General features: G+C 33.2%; 1 protein-coding gene and 1 long non-coding RNA gene across 3 annotated transcripts in view; one reads left to right on the top strand and one right to left on the bottom strand.

Moving 5' to 3' along the window:
• Positions 1–12230, top strand: part of LOC126750690 (E3 ubiquitin-protein ligase TRIM33) — an 88453-nt gene extending 76223 nt beyond the window's left edge. The window contains exon 13 of the mRNA XM_050460386.1: positions 977–12230. Coding sequence (XP_050316343.1) covers positions 977–1144 — 168 coding nt within the window. The 3' untranslated portion in view covers positions 1145–12230. The remainder of the gene's footprint in view (positions 1–976) is intronic.
• Positions 10443–21626, bottom strand: LOC126750695 (uncharacterized). 2 transcript variants are annotated; one of them, XR_007665793.1, is made up of 4 exons: positions 21489–21626; positions 21316–21417; positions 10643–11074; positions 10443–10587 (listed from the first exon to the last, which is right to left on the bottom strand). It is a non-coding gene; the product is annotated as an uncharacterized LOC126750695 (long non-coding RNA). The 2 variants fall into 2 exon arrangements; XR_007665792.1 differs by lacking the exon at positions 21489–21626 and having other exon boundaries at positions 21316–21478.
• Between the last annotated feature and the right edge of the window lie 329 nt (positions 21627–21955).

Genomic DNA, 21955 nt, shown 5'->3' with positions numbered 1-21955 from the left:
CCAAGTTTAGGCCAAGTCATCGTTTGACTGCTTTTTCAACGGCGGTCCTTACTTGGTGGTTTGATCCCATGCATCTTTTTATTTTTGTTCCTTTAATATTTTTTTACATAGTCGGATAAGGCTATACATTCTGGTATCTACAGTGTGTAATTTGCAATTGAATCGAAAGATTTATTTTTTTTTTATACGATGTTTATTCACATACTTTTTATGCTCGACAAAATTTAGTTGTGTATCTTTTCCCGATATTTCCTTTTTGCTTCCTTGTACTTTCCTTATTTTTATCCAATTGCCCTGGTATCTATGCTGGATTAAGAATGTTAGAAAAAAGTACCTGAGCAGAAAAATGTTGACGGCGAGCCTAGTTGTCATTACCGCGCGCACGAGTTCTCGATGTACTGCTACTACTGCTTTTACGGCTGCTAATTTTTATGTGCTAAGGGTCCGACCCATTTTATCCTCCTTTAAACTAACTTATGGGTAAGTCAGTAAGTAGATAATAACTTATTACTTTATTCTTTATACATTTACCGCTCAATATAAATACTGAGGACTGGCTCAGGGTACAAAGAAAGGCTGAAGTACTAAAATCCAATACAGTCTCCTTCTCCTCCTCAAATACAGTCCATTTACCTCATTAGACCTGTTCATAAGATCTCTAAATTATTACACTTGGGATAGCGTAATTTAAATAAAAGCTTGAAAGGGATTATGAAAGTAAACATTTTAAGGAAAATTATTATTTTCATTAAAATGCTTACATTTTCTGTTATTATTATTATTGAATTTTTGATCTGTTCCTGTAAACTGTCAATTTTGTATCTTTAGAAAGGTCTTCTATTTTTATCCCTCCTCCCCGAAATATTTAATTAATAATAATAATAATAATTTTTATTTGCGAAAAAAAAGTGGAAGGTTACAAACATTGATTGATTTGTCTTTTGACATTTCTACACATTATTAAATTTTTTTGCAGGTGGACTCGCAAATCTACGCGGACGCAAAAACCCTCGAGAAGTTCTTCGATGAGCAACTGGAGAAATTCCTGCCGGACTACGCGTACGAGACGTTCGAGGGCGAGGGTGAGGTGGGCGAGGCGCAACCTCCCCCCGCCAAAAAGTATCGGAGGGTGGTGACCGACTGACAAATAGTTCATGGGGCGAATAACACCGTTTACTTCTCCCTGTGAACTAAAATAAAATCGTTTATCAGTGTGTTTTCTTGTAAATAATCGCGTGGTGAACAGTGACGGGACGAGATTTGAGTATTTTCTTTTTTTTGTCTTTTACGAAACGTATACGGACTATTTTGGATCTGGAACTAGTTTGTGACACTTTTTTTTTAGATTTTAAGATATCTCGCTATTATTTTTGAGGTTTTTTTTAGTAGGCGTTTATCGATATTAAGTGGCGCGTTTGGACTGCTTTTTTACTTGCAGCCTCTGTGTATTTCAGATTATGGTGTTTTAGAGTACATATTCAAACAAATTTTAGATCTAAGAGATTGTCATGTCATTTTTTTTAATGTGAAACGCGATTGCGACTATAGAGATTTGATAGTTTATTTTTTATAGGTGATGCATATGGCATACGAACATAATCGAAAAAGTCCTTAACGGTGGGTCTAAGATCCATTTTACACGGTAAAGAATTTTTTTTATTAAATAAATAATTTATGCGATACTCATGTGCATATGATTTTATGCGTTAATTATCAATTAATTTATTAAGGGGTCTAGTTCCAAAGTGTACAACCTCCAGTTTTCTAAAAAAATTATATTAGAATATTTGTTTGGGCTGTGGACCTTGATCTGAAAACAATGCTCTTTAATTCAAATATTCCTTTTTATTTGTAAGCGTTTTCCAAATTTAATCCAAAGTTAAAAATATCTATAGCATAAACTTTAGGGAATCAACAGAAAAATTTAGGTTGTTAGAATATACAATTAAGCTTTAAGACTGCATTCTTCTTTTCTTGTTTTACATTAAGTGTTTTTAGTTCTTCCTTCTCGAATTGCATCTTCCAAAAAATACAATTAGTAGAAGTTTAATCTAGGGTTAGTTTCCCACTTTTGTCCATAGTGTGTCATAATAAGGAGAACTTTTTTTGCTTACTGTGTTTGTTGATGATGGATGAATCCATGCTAAGAAGGTTTTTACCTTTCTTTGAAACAGATTTTCCCATTCCATGATCTGATTTATAGTTTGGTTCTCCATGGACAACTGCCACCCCAATTGAGTTCATCATCCTTCTCATTTTGGAAAAAGCAAAATGGCACTGTTCTGATGACTTTGGCAGTTTGTTCCGTCCAGTCTTTAATTTGACCATTTTCTTCAACCTTTACCACAATTCCATACTGCAAAAAGATATTTAAGTATTCCTCTGGCTCTTAAATGATTTCACATCCATTACACATCAACTAGTGTGAATATTAGTCCAGTGGTTGAAACCTTTGGTGTGACATTCGAATGGCAACAGTTTTACCACTAACCAACAATCTTTATTTTACTCTCGACACGTGTTACGCTAACGATGCATCTTCGGGAAAAGATTAAAACTATTTTCCCGAAAGAGTTTAAGAAGTGATGGCTGAAGAAGGAAATTTCAATAGATCCTTTGCTGTATTTATTTTCTGCCCAACAAAAATTTATATTTGTTAAAGGACTAAGTTTGCTTTTTAAAGTGCCCCAAACAACAGTAAAATTGTATATCTACAACTGTCGAGAGTGGTACACCTGTGGATCAGGAATTTTGGGAACTATCTGGTTCTGTTGACAATTAGAGTGGAAAACTTTTTTTTTTTTTGTAGCTTTTATATTTGCGTCAATGCAACTTTTAATTTTTTTCGTTAATAGTAGGCACGTAGAATACCAATCCAAAACCCAAATTATATTGAATTTTGAAAACATGTAAATTAACTCTTTTTTTGATTGATTCTTCGTTTTCATTATGATACATGATTCACATTTTTGTAATGCATACATTATAATCAAGATACAACATTACACTACGTTTCCCGCAGAAACAGCTTTACATTTATAAATAAAGAATAAGGACATTTTAGAAATTAAAGATGATTTTGTGAATTTAGAGCAATTGATATGTTGTTCAATGTATGCAAAGCCATATTTTTCTCCTGCGGGACATTCTGAGCGTAAAAATTAAAATTGAGCATCTTAAAAGAAACGATATTATTGTTTAAAACATAGGGTAGAGTGCTTCAAGAGTTAATCAGGTAAAAAATCCAAACGAATTGCGTTGAAAATATATATTTTTTTATTTATGACTGTTGATACTTAAACAACAAAATAAGGTATAATTCGCAAACTAAACATCAGTACTTCAACAGAAAAAATTAAACTTAAAAAAAGTGATTTTGCGCACTCTTATAAACCCGCTTTTTAAGAGTACGCATTTAGTATTGTAAGAGTACGCACGCAATTTAATGAACATAGGTCACATGTATAAGATCCAGAACCCTCGTAGGCACTGCATTTTTCATGCCACCATTCAGCACACAATATGCACTCAATCCAGTCTTCTGTAACAGGTTCTTTAAATGTTTCGTTACACCCTGGACCGCTCCACATTTTCTTATGAGGCGGTGATTTTGGCTTCTTCAACACAGCTTTTCCATTTTTCGGTGTCTTCTTTGCCTGTCTGAGGTTCACAGCGCATTTTCTTTTTAAACTCTCTTCCGAAAGCTCTTGTGGTGGTGGTAGGTTATCGCCCATATCTAGTTTGACTATGGGTTTCGGTTTTTTTTTCTCTTTTTCTTCAATTAGTTGGTCCTTATATGGGGAGCTGGTGATAATTTCCGACTTTTTGCTTCTGCGACTTGTTGACCTGAACGTAATTGATTTGGGTAATGGAGAAATTGTTGTTAATTTAATATAAGTTGATGATGTTCTAGGAGTGTTCGATAAATCAAATGTTTTGGTTTCTGGCGCTACAGCAACTGTTTGTTCCAAAGTTGAAATTATTGCAGATGTGTTGGAAACCAGCTCTGTAGGCTGAGGTGAATTTTTCTTAGTAGTGGAACTCTCAAGAACAACAGTTGGACTGTCAAGAACTTTGGAAGCATTTTTAGAGGCTAATTCAGAGATTTGATGAGGTTGAATATTGATTTTAGATGTTGAGTTATCAGCGTCTTTTAACTGAATGTTTGGCGCTTCTACTTGCGTAGCTACTGTAGCTGTAGCAGAATTTTCTCGTTCTGTGACTAAAGTGGCCATGAAGTCAGCTTCGGTAAATATATCATCATTAAAGGGACATATCCCTGTCGCTTTAAAACCTTCAATCGCATTCATTAAAGTAGCAGCTTTAAAATATGCAGGTGCAAATATTGAAGCAATTTGGTAGACCGTAATTACCCGCCCTGGATGGTTCGTCAACCATTTTTCACACTCGTTGGAATAAAACTTTTTTAACGGGCTAAAAAAACATCGTTCAAGTGGCTGCATACGGTGGCTACTATGAGGAGGAAGTGTTAATGCGATAATGTTATATTGTCGAAAAAAATCAACTGCTGCAATAGAACAATGGGAAGTGTGGTTATCCATTATCATTAGTACTGGTTGTTCCTTTGTTGGCTTAGCATGATCTCGAAAATGTGTGGCATAATCAACAAACAAATCCTGATTGATGAAACTACTATCAGATACCATTCCAATTGAAGATGGCGGAGCTCCGTTTTCCGTCCAAAAATTCTGCCTTCATTCTTTTATGTGGATATATAAATGCGAGAGGAATAAATTGTCCACTAGCACTCATTGCACATACAACAGTAACATTGGTTCCCCGTTCTGTGCTTGATATTTTATTGACACACCTTTTTCCTTTTGTAGAGAAAACTTTAGGGGGTTTTGCATGTGGCGGAAATTTATATTTGTTCATTAACTCCGAGAGGTTTAAAACCGCTCACACTGTGGTTTATTAAACCCAACAGCCCTGGCGACGCTTGTAGCGGTGGGTTGCCTTAATGTAACATCTTTGTGCCGTTTTAAAAATCCACGCAGCCAGCCCTTGCCTGCCATTTTTGAACGTGCCATGTTAAAACGACGTTTTAATTTGTTCTTTTCAGCGAACTCAAATGCTAGACTTCTTAGAGCTCTAGAAGTTAACCCGTAAAACATGTTGTTCAAACACAACTCTTCTTCCATTTCTGGTGTTAAGGTAATGTCAAATCTTCCCAGTTTTGTAGCTACGGTTGTCCTTTTTGGCCTTTTTCTTAACGTGCTTTCCGCCATCCCTAAGGATTTTGCCACGCTTCTTTTACTTTCTCCATTTTCAATCCTCTGTCTTGCTGCCTCCATAACCGCCGGTGACCATAAAGCACGTTGAGAACATCGTTTTCTGCCAGACATGCTGAAACACAAGAAAAAATACGTTTAATCCGTTAGAACAAAAAACCTGGTTTGTAAGAGTGCGCGCGTACTCTTACAATATTAATGATTGCGCACTCTTACAAAACGAGCATGTTTTAAAAAGCGCCAGTGCTGCCTCCATATTGGTTCGAAATTGTAAACAACGGTATGATTTATACGATTCTTCAAGGTTTATTGTAAGCATGACAAAATATGACCGCGAAATTCTTGAAAACTACAGTTGTATACAATTTCCAAAATGTCAAAATATAATAACAAAATAGATAAAATTCCCTCAACTTACCTAATAACGTTATTATCGCTGTTTATTTGCTTAGAATGCACAATAAACATGCAGACACTCCTCTTAATCAGTACGAACTAACACCTTGTTGTTGTCGACGACGTGCTCCAAAAATCGACGAGTGCGCACTCTTAGAGCACTTTACCCTAATGGGCCAATGCCACAGAATAAATTGCACTACAAGTCCGCGCTACCTTAAATGCAAAGGAAATCAACTATACACTCAATGTGATAAAGATAGGAACTGTGTGCTGTGGCTGTGTGCTGCAACTGTGAGAGTGCTCACCTTGCTTTAAATGCTCCAAAAACCCTAATTTCTTAAAAATGCTCAAGAAACAAAATCACGACATAAAATCTTTTGCTTAGGTGATGCATAATAGTGCACCAAATTAAACTACAGCTCGGAGTGTCGAGCAGGTAAGAACCCTAATGATATAACTAGTTATATAACCATATAAGTAGCGATACTTCTATTACAACTAGTCCTAATAATTCTGTTTTGCAATTGTAAGCAATGTCTGATAATAAACTAGGTCAGGCGTGAATTTGAGAAGTTAAAATTGCCTCTCGATAATTAGTTGGATTTCACAATATTTTTTTCTAAACAAAAGACAGGATTTATTGAATTTATCCACAATAATATAGATATTGCATTAATTCAGGACTTGCTTTAATGACACCGTACACTAAATTAAAAATTCCTTATTACATTGTAGATAGAAATGATAGACCTAATAACGTGGGGAGAGATACAGCAATAATTGTAAAAAGAAATATACCATGTAAATAAGTAAATCCGCAAAATACAGACCTGGAGAGCTTGAAACACTGTCACAAATCACCTCATCATTATGTGCACATTAAGTCGATTGACACCCTATCAGAAAAAGGCATTTCAACCATAGCTGCCAGGTATTGGAATGAAGAAAGTAGAACCTGCAGGCAGGAGATGGCACGCGGTAATAAATTGAAATATGTGGATAATAATATTTTAGAATGGTTACGCCCCCATCCTAATAACAACAATTAAAAGAGACTTCGCCCCCTTTAAAATTGATCACAAACTGGCTCAACTTCAAAACTCTATTATTGCAAAGTCTTTTAATCCAATTCCTCAAAACACACTTGAAAATTATACTCTTTTAGAAAAAAGTAATATACACAAAGTACCATGCAAATTCCTTTAACAAATGCCCATTTTCTAGCTTTTTCTTAGATTATCAAGAAACCAGGGATAGACTTAAAAAACAAGCTAGATTTATACAAGACCCACGCATTAAAAAGACAACGAATAATCTTAATAATCGCATTCAAGATGAGGTGTATGAGTTAAGAAACCTGGAATGGAATAACCTTAGAAAGTCCAAATGAGGGAGATAAGATTGGCTTCTGGAGGGTCTTAAAGAAACTGAAAGGCAGAACAAAAACGGAAATCCCATCCGGAATAGAGGAAAAGTGCGACAAAGCATACACAAACTTGGAAAAATCAATTCAACCTTCATAATATAGAAGATTCCCCAGCGCTTCTAAATAATATTAACAGAACAAACAACTTTATAAAACATTTAAAACCAGCGGATATACCAAGATTTAGCAAATTGCCATAAATGAAATCAGAGACTTAATAAAAAGAAAAAATCAAACGAACCAAATTTTATAGACCTATAAACAAACTCGTTGGGATATATTCTAGAGACCGCGTTGTTTACGAGGCTGTGGAAGGAGCTAGATAAGTTGGAAATTATTCCAAAGGAACAATGCAGTTTTGTGAGAGAATTGACGACATAGTTTCAGCTCGCAAGGCTGCAGCAGGAGTTAGTGGATACATTCATACATACATTTTAATCAAAAGTACTCATGCGCCATCGTCGCACTAGACATCGATGTGTTTAACAAGCTTTTTCGAAAAAGCTTTCGATAGTGTGGCGTTTTGTGGCACGCGCTGATTACAAAATATATAAATTTGTGTCTCTTTCAAAGCGATTAAATTTATATACAGTTGTTTAAAAGACAGAAAATTTCCTGTTGTGAAACAATGAACTAGGAGAGCGGGTGTGCATTGTGTCGCAAGGCTCACCGCTTTTACCCGTTTTTTTTTTAATATCGGAGAATATGCAAAAAAAATTTGCATATTTGCAACTTGCAAGGACAATGACCAATTACTAAAATAAAACTGCCCTTACCTTAACAAAAAGAGCAAACTGTCCCTGAACAACAAATTGCTCTTCTAAAAACAAGTCATAGGGCCGAAACTGATGGATCGCCGCAGGTAAAGTTTAAATAAATCTAACATCAAAAAGTTACAAGTCTTTCAAATTAAAGTATTAAGGCTAATTGAGAGAATGAGAGTTAGATTAAATTAGACGCTATACAGCAGTTTCTAGCTAAATATCTAGCTATATGTAAAATGTTGTAATTTGTGGCTCAAAAGCGATAACAAACAGTCTCTAAATAACGCCCTAGTATATCAAATAGGTCGACGGAGGACAGAACGTTGAACATACTTCCTGTGGGGCGAAGCCGAAAAACCAGTCGTATCTTCTTTTCCCTTTATAAATTATACCTAAGAAAAGAGAATCCTTTTCTTTCACTACCCCCTTACGCACTCAGATGCCTTCTAAAAAGAAAATGGTTGACCAGAGGAGTTAGCTGACACGGAAGGTGCAATCAAAATTCCTGTAAGAACACAATTAACTAGCCCGGAAGATAGCATGATGATCATAAATGAATGGAAAACGCTTTTGCCCTTAAGTCATCTTCAGTGCCAATTGCCAATGGACTATATGACATTTTTTTCTCTTGGCGTTCGATGGCAACAAAGCTTCAAAAATATGCATGTAGTCCATTGACAATTGGCGCTGAAGAAAGCAGAAAGCGCTTTACCTGCATTGAACAATATATCAATTGTTTTAAATACAGAAAATCATCTTCCTTCAGTTCATAACAGATTTTTTTTATTTTTTGTTGCGATATTTTGCAGAAGCACATCCACCATTATCCTTGCATTTCTTTGCCGACGACAGTTTTAAAACAGTTTTTTGGTGTTAATTCTTTTTGAAATTCCCAAAAAAGGTCATAAAATAATTTTTACGAACTGGAATTAGTTTTTTTCGTGGCTCAGAATATAAAGCTGAATTTAAAATTCTTGCCCACGGTGTGTGGGCAAGTATTTTGTGGACTCTTCCGATTTACGGGCATACTTGCAATATTTTAACATAAAATTGTCTTGATAGGTTTCTTGTTTAACTTCGTACAACCTGTTGTGGAAGGTCTTCATCTCGGCCATTGTAAGTGAAACACATTGGAATACAGAATCAGAATATGTTTTGTAGCCACAACTTAAATAAGCCGGAAGAAAATATAGCGAATACCTATTTAAAAGTAGGTATCTTGTAGAAATTTGATCTAATAAATCCTATAGCTTAACTCGCCTAAGGCGTTTTCCTTTTTACCGATCTGTAAGATTTCTTCTGTTTCGAGCCTTTTTCTCACTAAGTGTCACGTAAGTTTCCATGTTTGCAATTTTATAAATCAAACAATTTAACGCGAAAAAATTCGATATAAATGACACAAATTTTAAAATTGCTATATTTGATTTGCATTGAAGAATGTACGTTTTGCCTTAATTGACAACTGCGGAGTTTGTACGATTTGGAAGTAAATTGCTAATGAAGATTATACATTACGGAACTAAGTCGAATCTTAAACGTTAAATACGTAAAAGTTTTATAGTTTTGGTACTAAATAACAATTGTCTCTAATTCAGGGCTAAAAATTATACGTGATGCGATATTGATCTCATTTTTATTAAAACGTGAAGATTCACATTTTTATTCACTCTTGCAACTAGACCCCTCAGAAGATCTCAAAATTGACAATTATTTTTGTTTTTAAAAGTTTTTGGTTATTATTTATAAAGAAGTTCCTACTTATTACCTATAAATTTATATTTATTTTGATTACAAGAACTTTGTCAAATTCAAGTGAGTTACAAGAAACTAAATATAAATAATATATTATTGGGTATACTGTCAGTCCCTAAAACTGCAAAAGTTGTCAGTCATAAAAAGAAAAAATAAAAATATGAAATTAATATCCGAAACAGTCAGATAAAAGAATTAAAAAAAGTCCTTTGTTCAAAGTTATTAAGTGAGAGAAACATAATTTAAAGAATGGCTTATGAAAAGTAAGAAAGGACCTGAACATACTGCTACTGAAAAGCGTGCAACAAGGATTTTGTTTATGGTTAGTTAGAAATTGAAAAAAAAATAAATGGAAAGGGAAAAGAACTTGAATAATGCAAAAGTAGAAAACTTTAATAAGTATGCCAACTTGGCAGCAAAAACTTAAGGAGGCAGAGACTGTAAATAGTTAGTGGACATAACAAAAAATGCAGTAGATATATTTTAAGGCTTTTTGCAAGTACCTTCATAAAGTGCTGATGCACTTTATGCATTTGCATGTCAATTTCTTATAGACAACAATGTTCCCTATGAAGAAAATACAGCGAGAGATTTTACAAGTTTGTGATTTAATAGCGAATAGATGGATTCCAATTACCACCAATGGGAATTTGCTCTCGAGTTTTTCATTTTTTTTAAAAAGGTATATAGCTTTACTTACAGGAGTTGAAATCTCAAGTATCACATATCATTTTCTGCTTCGAGCTCATTCTCCTAATCCTTTTCGATTTGGTTCAACAACTTTCAAAAAAATCCTGGACAGTTAAGTTTAGTATATGTACGAAGCATAAAAAATGTTTATTTTTTAAGTCAAAACTGGAAACTACAGTTTCCAAAGAATGCATCACTGTAAAATTAACAGCCGCCTTAACAGTTATCTCACTTCAATTCAGCATTTCAAAGAGAATGTTGGCAATAGATGTAGCTTTATGGTTTCCCTCAGCAGGCACAAAATCTAAAACAATTGACTAAATTTTTCAATTTTTGTGAGTTGTAATGCCATATTATACCAATAGATGACCATCCATCAATAGTCAACAAAATTTTTGAACCACTTGCTTTCAGGCAGCTCATTACAGGACTCTTATTTTCTCATATATAGGTGTATATTTTCTTTTTAACGTATGCCATCGCGACTTTTAAGCACCCCTCCGCTAAGTCTCCCCTTCCGCCCACTATCTGTCTCTAATTAAAAAATGTGAGTATTATACAAGCTATAATAATTAATCTTAACTTACATTTTCTTTATGACTTCTGCCTATCAAATCTAAAATACTAGTACTTGCCGTTAAGTGGAAGTGTTCTGAATCAGGTGGAGAAAATTGAACCTTGCTTCGATCAGGCTCTATGTGAGGTAACATCCCATGCTGTGCTTTAAAATGTCTTTTTAATTCAGAAGTTCCGGAATTTTTCATTTTTAGGTAAACACTTTTGTTATGTTTCTGAAAATACGATATACACTTGGCTAATTTATCATTTTTATTTTTGAAGTTGGTACCTACTGCTGACTATATCATTTTGAAAAAAATTAGAGAATTTCTTTCTGTCACTAGTACTACTACTACCACTATCATGCATTGATCATTTTATATTTACTAAGCCCGTAATACTTACTACTATCTACTGTTTGTTGATAAATATTCTAAACCAGAATCGTAGTCCAATAGTTCAGCAGACGTATTGTTTACATGTCATTCATTGTTAAATAAGAGGTCTTGAAATTTATTGAGTCAAGATCTTAGAACATTGAAAGGCTAGAACTAGCGTTGCTATGGAACTATGGACAGTTTGTTTGCTTGCAACATCTCTGTTGCAATGATGCCAAATGCCTATGTAGAAATGGCAAAAAAATACTTTATAATATGATAAAATTTTGTCACTCACTTTGACAGGCACAAAATATTACTACTGTTCATCTTTAATAAAATATGAAGCATCTTATTTAATATCATATAAAAAGATACTCTATAAGGAAGTCAATATTTAAAGTAAAATGAATGCAGATTACGTATATTTGAGAAAAAGGCAACAACAGGCAGCGCTGCTCGATTACATTGTTGGTTCCACCGACACAAGAAATCTTTACCAGTGACGTCGTCAAAAAATATTTACATGATAAATATATAGTTCCCATTTTCCTACTAAAATCCAAAATGTTCCAGCAAAATTCTTTACCGCATAAAAAGGACTACGAACAACCGACCCACATACCAGGGTCATATAATTATAATATACACTTATATTAGGGTAATAAAACATACATTCTAGTATGTTCCGATACTTCCTATACTACCTTAGATAAGGTCATTATTACATTTTAAGAATATTTATTTTCACCCTATTAATTGTTAAATATTTTAAAAAAATCATGTTTTAATGATAGTTTTATATATATATAAAAAAATAGGGATGTAGTAGTTTTATGTTGTAGGGTAGCTTAGGGCGTGGTAGGGCTTTTCCTAGGACGTACTTTCCTTATTTTATTGTTATGTTTATTCTTATATTATATATTTTTGGACCGTTTTGGTTTCATTTTTAATGCAACAAATTGGGTTAGAGTATATACGTAAATTCATTAAATTAAGCGCATAAAATATAGTTTGTTGTTTTATTTAGTCGAAGAGCTGCAGAACGACATCCATGCATTGTGCACAGTGGTTGACAGTCTGACAGATGACATTTTTCCATCATGTGCAAAATCAGACATTTTGTATTAACATTAATAAAATTGCTTTTTTATAGTATACATTTTTATATTCACAAATAAAGCCCAAGACAAATTCATGAAACCAAAAAACCACTTTCATTTGACTCACTTCCAATAATAGGAACGCCCTATTCAATAATGGTACGTTAGAACTAACAAAGATAGCACGCAAAACAATAGTGAAGTGACGGTCTTTCATTTTCAAGTATTTATGTATTTTTTTTCTATATAAAGTTTTTTTAAATTTACTTTCTTTTGTAATTATAGCAAGTTTTTTAAAATACTAGAAAGACATTACTTATCCCAGCCTCAAATTACAAAGACATTAACCGTCGTTCCGTATGGGTAAAAGAGATGGTGCCATAATAGCAGCCAAATGACGATGTTTTCATTGTCAAGTAATTATATATTCATATACATAAAATGGATATTCTAAGTATTGTTAAATATGGTCAGATATTTTTTTTAAGCGAAAAGACAATAATTTGATTAAGTCCAAATTTACAAATAACAGAGATGGCGGAACAGTACTTACTAATCAGATCACAATTTTATTCATTATCAACTATTTAAATGTTCCAGGAACCTTGTATATACAGGGTTTTCCAAAGTTAGTGGACGAAACGCGAACCCTGTATTCTTTGGTCAAAAATATCCTCACTTTTTCCTATAAACATATATCGGCAAACGCCCCCCAAGGGAGCTACGCCCCTTTTAAAAAGGGGACCTTGAAGATGTTTTTTTCCACTTATTTTCGAAACGGGTAAATATAAAAATTTTAAATTTTGGTATTCTCCCAATTTTGATATGCTGAATTTAGTTGTCATTTCATAATTTTCATTATTTAGTCAGGTGCGTATCATTTAGGGGGTGAGTCTAAAAAAATACCTAAAAAAAAATTGTGTGCAAAGTTTTTGTTTTTTTTTTCTTTAAATTTTAAAAATTTGAAGCTTTTTACGTAAAAAAGTACCTCTTCGAGAAAAACGCATTTAAAAATAACGCTGCATAGTATTATTTTCACTACCAATTTTTATGAAAACTTAGTAGCAGGCTTTGGAAAAAATTGATACTGCATAATGACATTAACATTGATTAGTTGTCATTTTGCATTCAAATTGTTAATATCTTTTTAACTATGGAACACTTTTCGACCCGTGAAAAAGTAGATATTCATTTTATGTATGTTTTGCAATGGAAACGCACATGCCGCTGCACGAGAGTATCGGCGGAGGTTTCCTGCAAGAAGGCTTCCACATTGGAAAGTTTTTGTTAGAATTCATAGAAATTTACTTGAATATGGATCCTTCGAACGTGCTCGAGGGCAAGGAAGACCAATTGCAAATGATGGTTGTGGGGAAGTACTGAATTTAATTGAAGAAAACCCTCAAATATCATTGAGAACCTTAGAAGAGATTACCAATATCCGAAAGTCAAATGTAAGTAAAATTAAATATTATAAATAAATAATTAAGTACCTAATTTGTTATCCAAAAAATTAAATTTAAAGTACTTATAACTGAAAATTGAGATTGGTATAAATAGTGTTGTTATTAATTATTATCGTCGGATCGCATTAAATTCATTTCAAAATACTCTAATTACTATTATTATTATTATTTACTTTATTTACTTGGATAAGTCTTATCACAAACATCAAACACCCCAAAACAAATCCTTTTGACGACTAACTGAAATGTTTAGTGGCTTACTAAGGTTTAGGCTTATTTCCTATGCAATTTAAAATATTAAAAAATAATTTCAGATTGGAAGAATGACTAAGATGTTAGGATACCATCCTTTCCATTAAAAAAGGGTTCAGGAGTTAGAAGAAGAAGATTTTCCAGCTCGAGTAGACTTTTGTCATTGGATTTTAAATCACCCAAATCTTCGTCAAAAAATTTTGTGGTCAGATGAGGCAACTTTTTCTAGGAGTAAGGGCTTTAACAGCCGTAATACTCATTTTTGGAGCATCGAGAATCCGAAAGTAGTTCGACGAACTAACGTTCAGCATAGATTTTCCTTTAACGTATGGGCGGGTTTGATAGGAGATAAATTGATAGGCCCAATTATTTTGCCACACAGGTTACTTCAAAACAATCTCAGAGATTTACTGGACGATGTTCCCATAGAAACTCGGCTGGAAATGATTTTTCAGCACGATAAGGCACCAGCTCACTACAGCCGACAGGTGAGAAACTGGCTGGACAATAATTTTACAGGCAGATGGATAGGCCGAGGTGGTCCAATAAACTGGCCTGCACGATCGCCCGACCTTAATCCTCTGGATTATTATCTTTGGGGTAATATGTGCAATATTATTTATGCCACCGAAATTGATACTCCAGAAGAGCTTCAGAGGCGAATTCTCGCAGCTGCAGGCCAAATAAGAGAAAACCAATTTGAAATTCTTAGATCGACCCAAAACATTCAAAAAAGATCCAGGTTATGCATTCAGGAAAACGGAAACTTGTTTGAACATTTGCCTCAAATAAATTAGTATTTTTATCTGTCTGCAATTTTATTTGTCAATTTACTTTTGAAGCGTGCTATTGAGTTTTAATAAAAATTGTTATTAATAATACTATGCAGCGTTATTTTTAAATACGTTTTTCTCGAAAATGGTAATTCCTAGCGTTATTGACCAAGAGGTACTTTTTTACGTAAAAAGCTTTAAATTTTTAAAATTAAAAAAAAAAAACAAAAACTTTGCAAACAAGGCTTTTGTTTGTATCATTTAGGCTCACCCCCTAAATGATACGCACCTGACTAAATAATGAAAATTATGATATGACAACTAAATTTAGCATATCAAAATTGGGAGAATACCAAAATTTAAAATTTTTATATTTACCCGTTTCGAATATAAGTGGAAAAAACAATCTTTAAGTGCCCCCTTTAAAAGGGACGTAGCTCTCTGGGGGGGCGTTTGCCGATATATGTTTATAGGAAAAAGTGAGGTTATTTTTGACCAAAGAATACAGGGTTCGCGTTTCGTCCACTAATTTTGGGACACCCTGTAAATATTTTTAACCATACCACCGATTTTAGGCGGATAACCACAATTTATTGGTAATTATCGCGGTTATCCTTGGTTTTTACACCCTAAACAACTGCATTCACGTCACAACTTGTTTTCGTGTAGACGTTTTGGTTTAACCAGTGTTCATTGATTATAAATACTAAATAATAAACAAAAACAACTTTATTTTGTGTACTGCATTCTTATTTCTTACATAATATTCCTTTATAAACATATTTTCTAATCTCTTATATTTATTTCTTGTGTATGTCCTAGTTCCTATAATGTCTAATTTTGTTTATTTGGACATTATTTATTATTTCTATGAAATTCCGTGTTGGTTTTAAAATATTTACGGCAGTCACTTTAATCCAAAACGTAGGAAATAATTCTTGCTGTAAAGGAGAAATATATGCCTTCTAATAAAGTGCCTTCAACAGAACTTCGGCTAATGGAGTACAACGTATATAAATTCAGACTTTATTTTTATTATTTTTTTAAGGATGTTTTGCCATTTCAAATAACCATTGAACCAAAAATAAAAAACTATTAGGCAGTTGGGCATTTACCGCTAATGTTGGTGACAAATTTGACAGTAGATTGATGACGTCACTTTTTAAAAACTAACAGCACCTAAACGTTTTGGTAAATACCAATCGGAAATTGGTAAAAACCAACACGCTTTGGTCATTCGCCTAAAACCGGCTCATCTTTCCTTATAAATAACAGAGTTGGCGCCACAATAATGTGGTGGTGTGTAATTTGCTGACCAAGAATAAAAATGTGCTACCAAAGCTATTTACAGACAGAAACTATTCAAACTTAATATTTAATAGCAGTATATGTATGACAGCCTGCTACCAAAAAACAACTTGAAGTATCACCCCTCTAAGGGGTAGTTTATTCTTGACAATTTCTGATAAAAACGTGCTACCAAAGCTATTTACCGTCGAAAACTATTCGAAATCGATAACTGATGTTACTATACATATAAGTGCTTGCTACCAAACAATAATTAAAATAGTAAAATAGCACCCCTCTAAGGGGTAGTTTGTATTTGTCAATTTCTAATAAAAACGTGCTACCAAAGCTATTTACCGTCGAAAACTATTCAGAATCGATAACTGATGTTACTATATATATAAGTGCTTGCTACCAAAAAATAATTGAAATAGCACCCCTCTAAGGGGTAGTTTGTATTTGTCAATGTCTAATAAAAACGTGCTACCAACGCTATTTACCGCCGGAAACTATTCAAAATCGATAACTGATGTTACTATACATATAAGTGCTTGCTACCAAAAAATAATTGAAATAGCAACATAGGAAACTACTGCCTAAATGAAAACTTTAATCATCTATATCGAGATCCAAAAGATATAGTTTTTCCGAAGCAACATTTACCTACCTACCATAGATAAAATACCATAAATTTTTCAAAATAAAGATTTCATACCAAAACCATCTTTGGAAGACGATAGTGAATACTCAATACTAAATATACAGCTGCCAAAATGATAAGCAGCAAGGCAGCGTAACTCTCGTACCCGAAGAGCAAGTTTTTGTAATTTCCACAATAAACAATAAGAAACATATGGTGACTTTGTTTCCCCAAGAAACTTGTACCTATAAGGGAAAGAGAAACTGGCACCACATTGAGGCAGCCCGTCTGTCTGTTGGTAACATAACTAATTCTCAGAAAAATGTAAAATTATCTACAATCATCCGGAGGAACAGAGGACACAAGTACGTACCTATAATAAGAAATTATCTCTTAACACTTAACTTTGTTTATTGTTCCAGGTCAGGAAGAAAAAGAGCTCCCCAGAAGGTGACAGTGGTTGAAGCTGCTAAAGATGCTGAAATAAACTATGCAAATTCAGACAGTACTCTTGGAACTACCATCCTCATTCCAACGGTAACACCAACGGGTGTTTCTAAAAAACGTTCTTTCAAAATTTGTAAAACGCTTTTATAAGAACAAAATGAATATATTTAGAGAAGCTTCTTCCATCAGTCCCATCCCAGAAGAACGATCGATGGAGAGGCAAACATCTTTTCCCAGCGACGGTGACGAGTCAGATTTTGAGGAAATGGCTTCAGATTTGAATGTTACAAAAACATTTAAATTTGAGAATAATAAACAGTGCATAATCTATGGTAGACAGATATATCCTAAGGATTTAGAATGTCTTGTGAAAGATGAAGGAGGTGTAAACTTCAAAGACCTTTATTTGTCAGATGTGATAATTGATGTTTATTTAGCTTTTCTAGTAAACGAAAAAAAGATAAAAGCATCGGTTGATATCTTTCCAGTGGAAGGATATTTAGTTAATTTCTTAGAATCAGATAATAATAGTTTCAAGACTGCTGCAAATTATTTTCTAAAATTTGGACTTTAGGAGAAGGATATTTTATTAATTTCGGTTTGTAAAAATGAACATTTTGTTTTGATAGTGGTGCTGAAAAAGTTCAATACTATACTATTCTTAAATAGTATAAGAAGTGATATAGTATATCGCAATGAAATTTTCTTCTTCGTGGAAGTACTACAGTTCGTTCATCAACAAAAGCACAGAAGTTTATCCGAAAATTGGAATCTCTACCGGCCAACAGATTTACCTGTTCAGTATAACTCATATGACTGTGACATCATTACCAGATCTTCCAAGGTTTTAGCATACCATCAATCTCGAGAAATCAACAATTACAGAATTTACATTAAAAAAAAATTGACTGATTTATTTTACACTACAACTTCAAATTTCCGTACCTTTGCTTAGGATAAAAATATAGTAGAGAAAGGTAGAGCAGGCTTTAAAGGAAACATTATCATAAAGGAAAACAACCAACAACCTCACCTAAGCGGAAAATCTCTGACGACATCATTACAATTTCTACAGTGTGTATCAGTTAATTATTGGGATGAGGATACGGCCGGTTTCTGTCATATTGGTGCAGCCAAGTGTTCCAATATTTTTGAAGAGATGATCTTGTGTATGAAATGCTATCATTGGTACCACCACAACTGCATAGGTCTTCAACAAAAGCCCAAGCAACTTATCTGTTCAACATGCCAGGATTCATAAATATAATTAGTTTTAATACTCGCACACAGAAAAAAGTGGCCCCCTTCAACCAAGAACTTTGTTGAACTTGATAGATATTCTTTTCTAACCAGTGTAATTTACTTGAACTAGAATCATTGAGCTTGCAAAAAGAAAATCGTTGATCTTGTCATTAGTCGACCATTCTCTTCATCTATTTAAAGCTTGGTGAAAGATCGAGTTTCTTAAGATTAGCCTCCAAATATAAGTATTTCCAGAGAAGAGCATTAAAATTAAATACAAGATCTGCGCGCTTGCATAAAAAATCAGCCGAAAATTTTGAAGTCCTCGGGTCTTGAAGTAAGACCTTTGTTTCTCAACAAACTTAATTCTCAGCGGACCAATGAGATCCATCATTAGCGCGTGGGGTGCATCCACCTGATCCTCCGCCGGCCGGTGTCACCATCAGGATCAGCCATTAGTTTAGTTTAGTATCAGTGGGTAGTATGTGATTTGTGCGATAGACGAGTGTCTCCCAGCGTCTGACCGTTATTTTTTATTACCGAGATACCGAGTTTCTGCCAAATAATGTCTGAATATAAAAATTTATTATGATAATTATGATGATAATTAAAAAATTATCATCAGGATTTAAAAAAAATATATCATCATTATAAGTGAGCAATATTAATTATAGAACACTTAGAAATTTATTTTAAAAATAGGATTGATTCTCATATATTATTGTCAAATGGCAAAACAAACTAAATAAGGTATATTAATAAATATTTTAAAATATTGATTTCAGAGCAAAACATTGAGGAACATATCCTTAATTTGTTAACGGATGAAGATATAGATAGACTCACCAACAACAACATAGGTTCCAAAATAAAGCTTAAGGTGGGAATTGCTGCACTTGTGTGAAGAACAGTGAGAAGGAAAGTAAAATTATTAAGTTTTTGTTTCGTTTGAAATATAATTAAATAAATTACGTGTTCAATAAAACAATTTACCTATTTTATTTATGAATTTATTTAACATTAAATATCTAATATGCTGTGCTCTCTAGAGGTAATGGATAAATTTAATATTAATTAAATAAAACTCTTGCCCATTTTGTTGAAAGTTTTTCTATTGACATTTTCATACAGAGAGGTCAAAGAAGAGGTATTTCAGAACCACCTTATTTTTTTTCAACATTCTGTATGTTGCTATCTTTTTGGATTTTACACAAAATTATCTTTGGGAATTTGCAATCCAAAAATGTAACACATACAGGAGGGTGTTTTATTAACAAAAAATAATTTAATTCTGAAATAGCTATCTTCGGAGCACCCTGTATACAAAATTTAAGTGAGAACTTTAAACTAAAACAAAATCGACGGGTGTAAGAATTTTAAAATAACACCTTTTTTGAATGGAATATACTCATGAGCTAAAATAATTACGCTCTTGAACCAAAAACCTTATTTAACTCAAGTCAGATCACAAGTGCGTCGCCCAATTCCACATGAACTTGATACAAGAAAATTAACCAGACTGCTTGAGAACCTCCTGGCTTTAGGCCAAAAGAACTATTCTTACCCCAAGAAAAAAAGTTCTTGGGTGAAGAGACAATATAAATCAGTTTAAGAATCTTTTATCTTGACGTAAAAGTATCGGTTCTTTAGATAAATGAAGAACAGGAATTTAGGCATTGCTACTAGTACGTTGGTCTTAATTTAAGAATTTGCCAGTCAATTTTTTAAGAGAATATTTTCATATAAAGGTATTATTTCTTTCATCTAAGGTAATCTTAAGTTCCTTTGTGAAGAAAATATCGACATTTTTTTAAGAGAATATTCACTTGGACCTATCCAAAGCCGCGAAGTTCTTAATAGAAGTTCATATTCAATTCAAATAAAGTATCTATTTTTTCAGTGCATAACGAATAAAATACATGTTATACCAGGAAATGTTAATATATTATAAATTACGTACCAGAAAGTTTATATTGCGTTTATTTTACTTCTTCAAATTTTCTAATGCCCAACAACAACAACAAAAATTAAAAATCATGATTAAATAGTTCCTTAGGGCAAATAGGAAGCAAGTTTTATAGTTTAGGTAGCTAATGAAAATTGTCAAAGATAAACCATTCCCTGGTGGCGTGCAACTCCTATTATGATATTCTGGTAGAGAGCATTTATACATATTATAACAGATACCAAGTTTGAATAGTTTCCGACTGTAGGTTACTTTAGTAGCACGTTTTTAGTAATAATTGTCAAGAATAAACTACCCCTTAGAGAGGTGCTACTTCAATTATTTTTTGGTACCAGGCTGTCATACATATACTGATTTCAGATATTAAGTTTGAACAGTTTCTGTCGGTAAATAGCTTTGGTAGCACGTTTTTATTAGAAACTGACAAATACCCCTTAGAGGGGTGCTATTTCGATTATTTTTTGGTAGCAAGCACTTATATGTATAGTAACATAAGCTATTGATTTTGAATAGTTTCCGGCGGTAAATAGCTTTGGTAGCACGTTTTTATTAGAAATTGACAAATACAAACTACCCCTTAGAGGGGTGCTATTTTGATTATTTTCTGGTAGCAAACACTAATATGTATAGTAACATCATTTATCGATTTCGCATAGTTTTTGATGATAAATAGCTTTGGTAGCACATTTTGATTTTTGGTCAGCAAATTATTTTTACCCCAATAATGTCAAAGGATGATCTTTTTTATTGTAAGTTAGTTAACTATTGACAGGTCTAACACCTAAATATTCCAAGCAATATTAAATATTGTCAGAAAACAGTTATTTAACTATTACTGGAATTTAAAGTGTTGCCAAGGTTTTTGGTAAACCATAAAGATACTAATTTGAGTAAGCTCAAATTGCAGAGAACTGTATTTACCTTAAAGCTCTGTCCTTTGAAACACTAGCTACCAGGATAGTAGTAGTGAGGACGGGTTTTTCCATCAATTTTCAACCATTGATAAGATAGATGTTCTAAGAACTGTAAAATATAGACGGAATATTATTAATAGAATTTGGAGTACTGGCAAGTATTTTTGAAATTTGACTAACCTCATATTACAGAGACTTTGTAAATACCTCGTTCCTTATAAATAACAAAGATGGCGCCACATTGGTAATAAAAATACATATTTCATTATCAACTAGATAATGATATTTTGTGTGGTGCCAAATATTGTTGGATAATAGTTATTTACTGTTTCTGCAATTTGGAGTGTTACCTAGCATTTTTAAACAGAAAAGATACTAACTTGACTAACCTCAAACCACAGAGACTTTGTATATATTTTAAACGTCGTTCCCTATAAATCGCAGAGATGGCGCTACACTAATGAAGATTTTTTCACTATCAATTAGTTATAATATATTAACATAATAGATATTTCGTGGATTGCTAAATATTTTCAAATACTAGTTATTTATTACTACTGGAATTTAAAGTTTTCAAAAGGTTGTTTGTTAAACGGTACAGATACTAATTTGACTAACCGCCAATTAATTACAGAAATCTTGTATAC

Source organism: Anthonomus grandis, chromosome 2 (assembly GCF_022605725.1).
Source record: "Anthonomus grandis grandis chromosome 2, icAntGran1.3, whole genome shotgun sequence".
NCBI classification, from domain to species: Eukaryota; Metazoa; Arthropoda; class Insecta; order Coleoptera; family Curculionidae; genus Anthonomus; species Anthonomus grandis.
The sequence above is the reverse complement of the archived record's forward strand: the minus strand, read 5'-3'. Positions and strand labels throughout refer to the sequence as shown.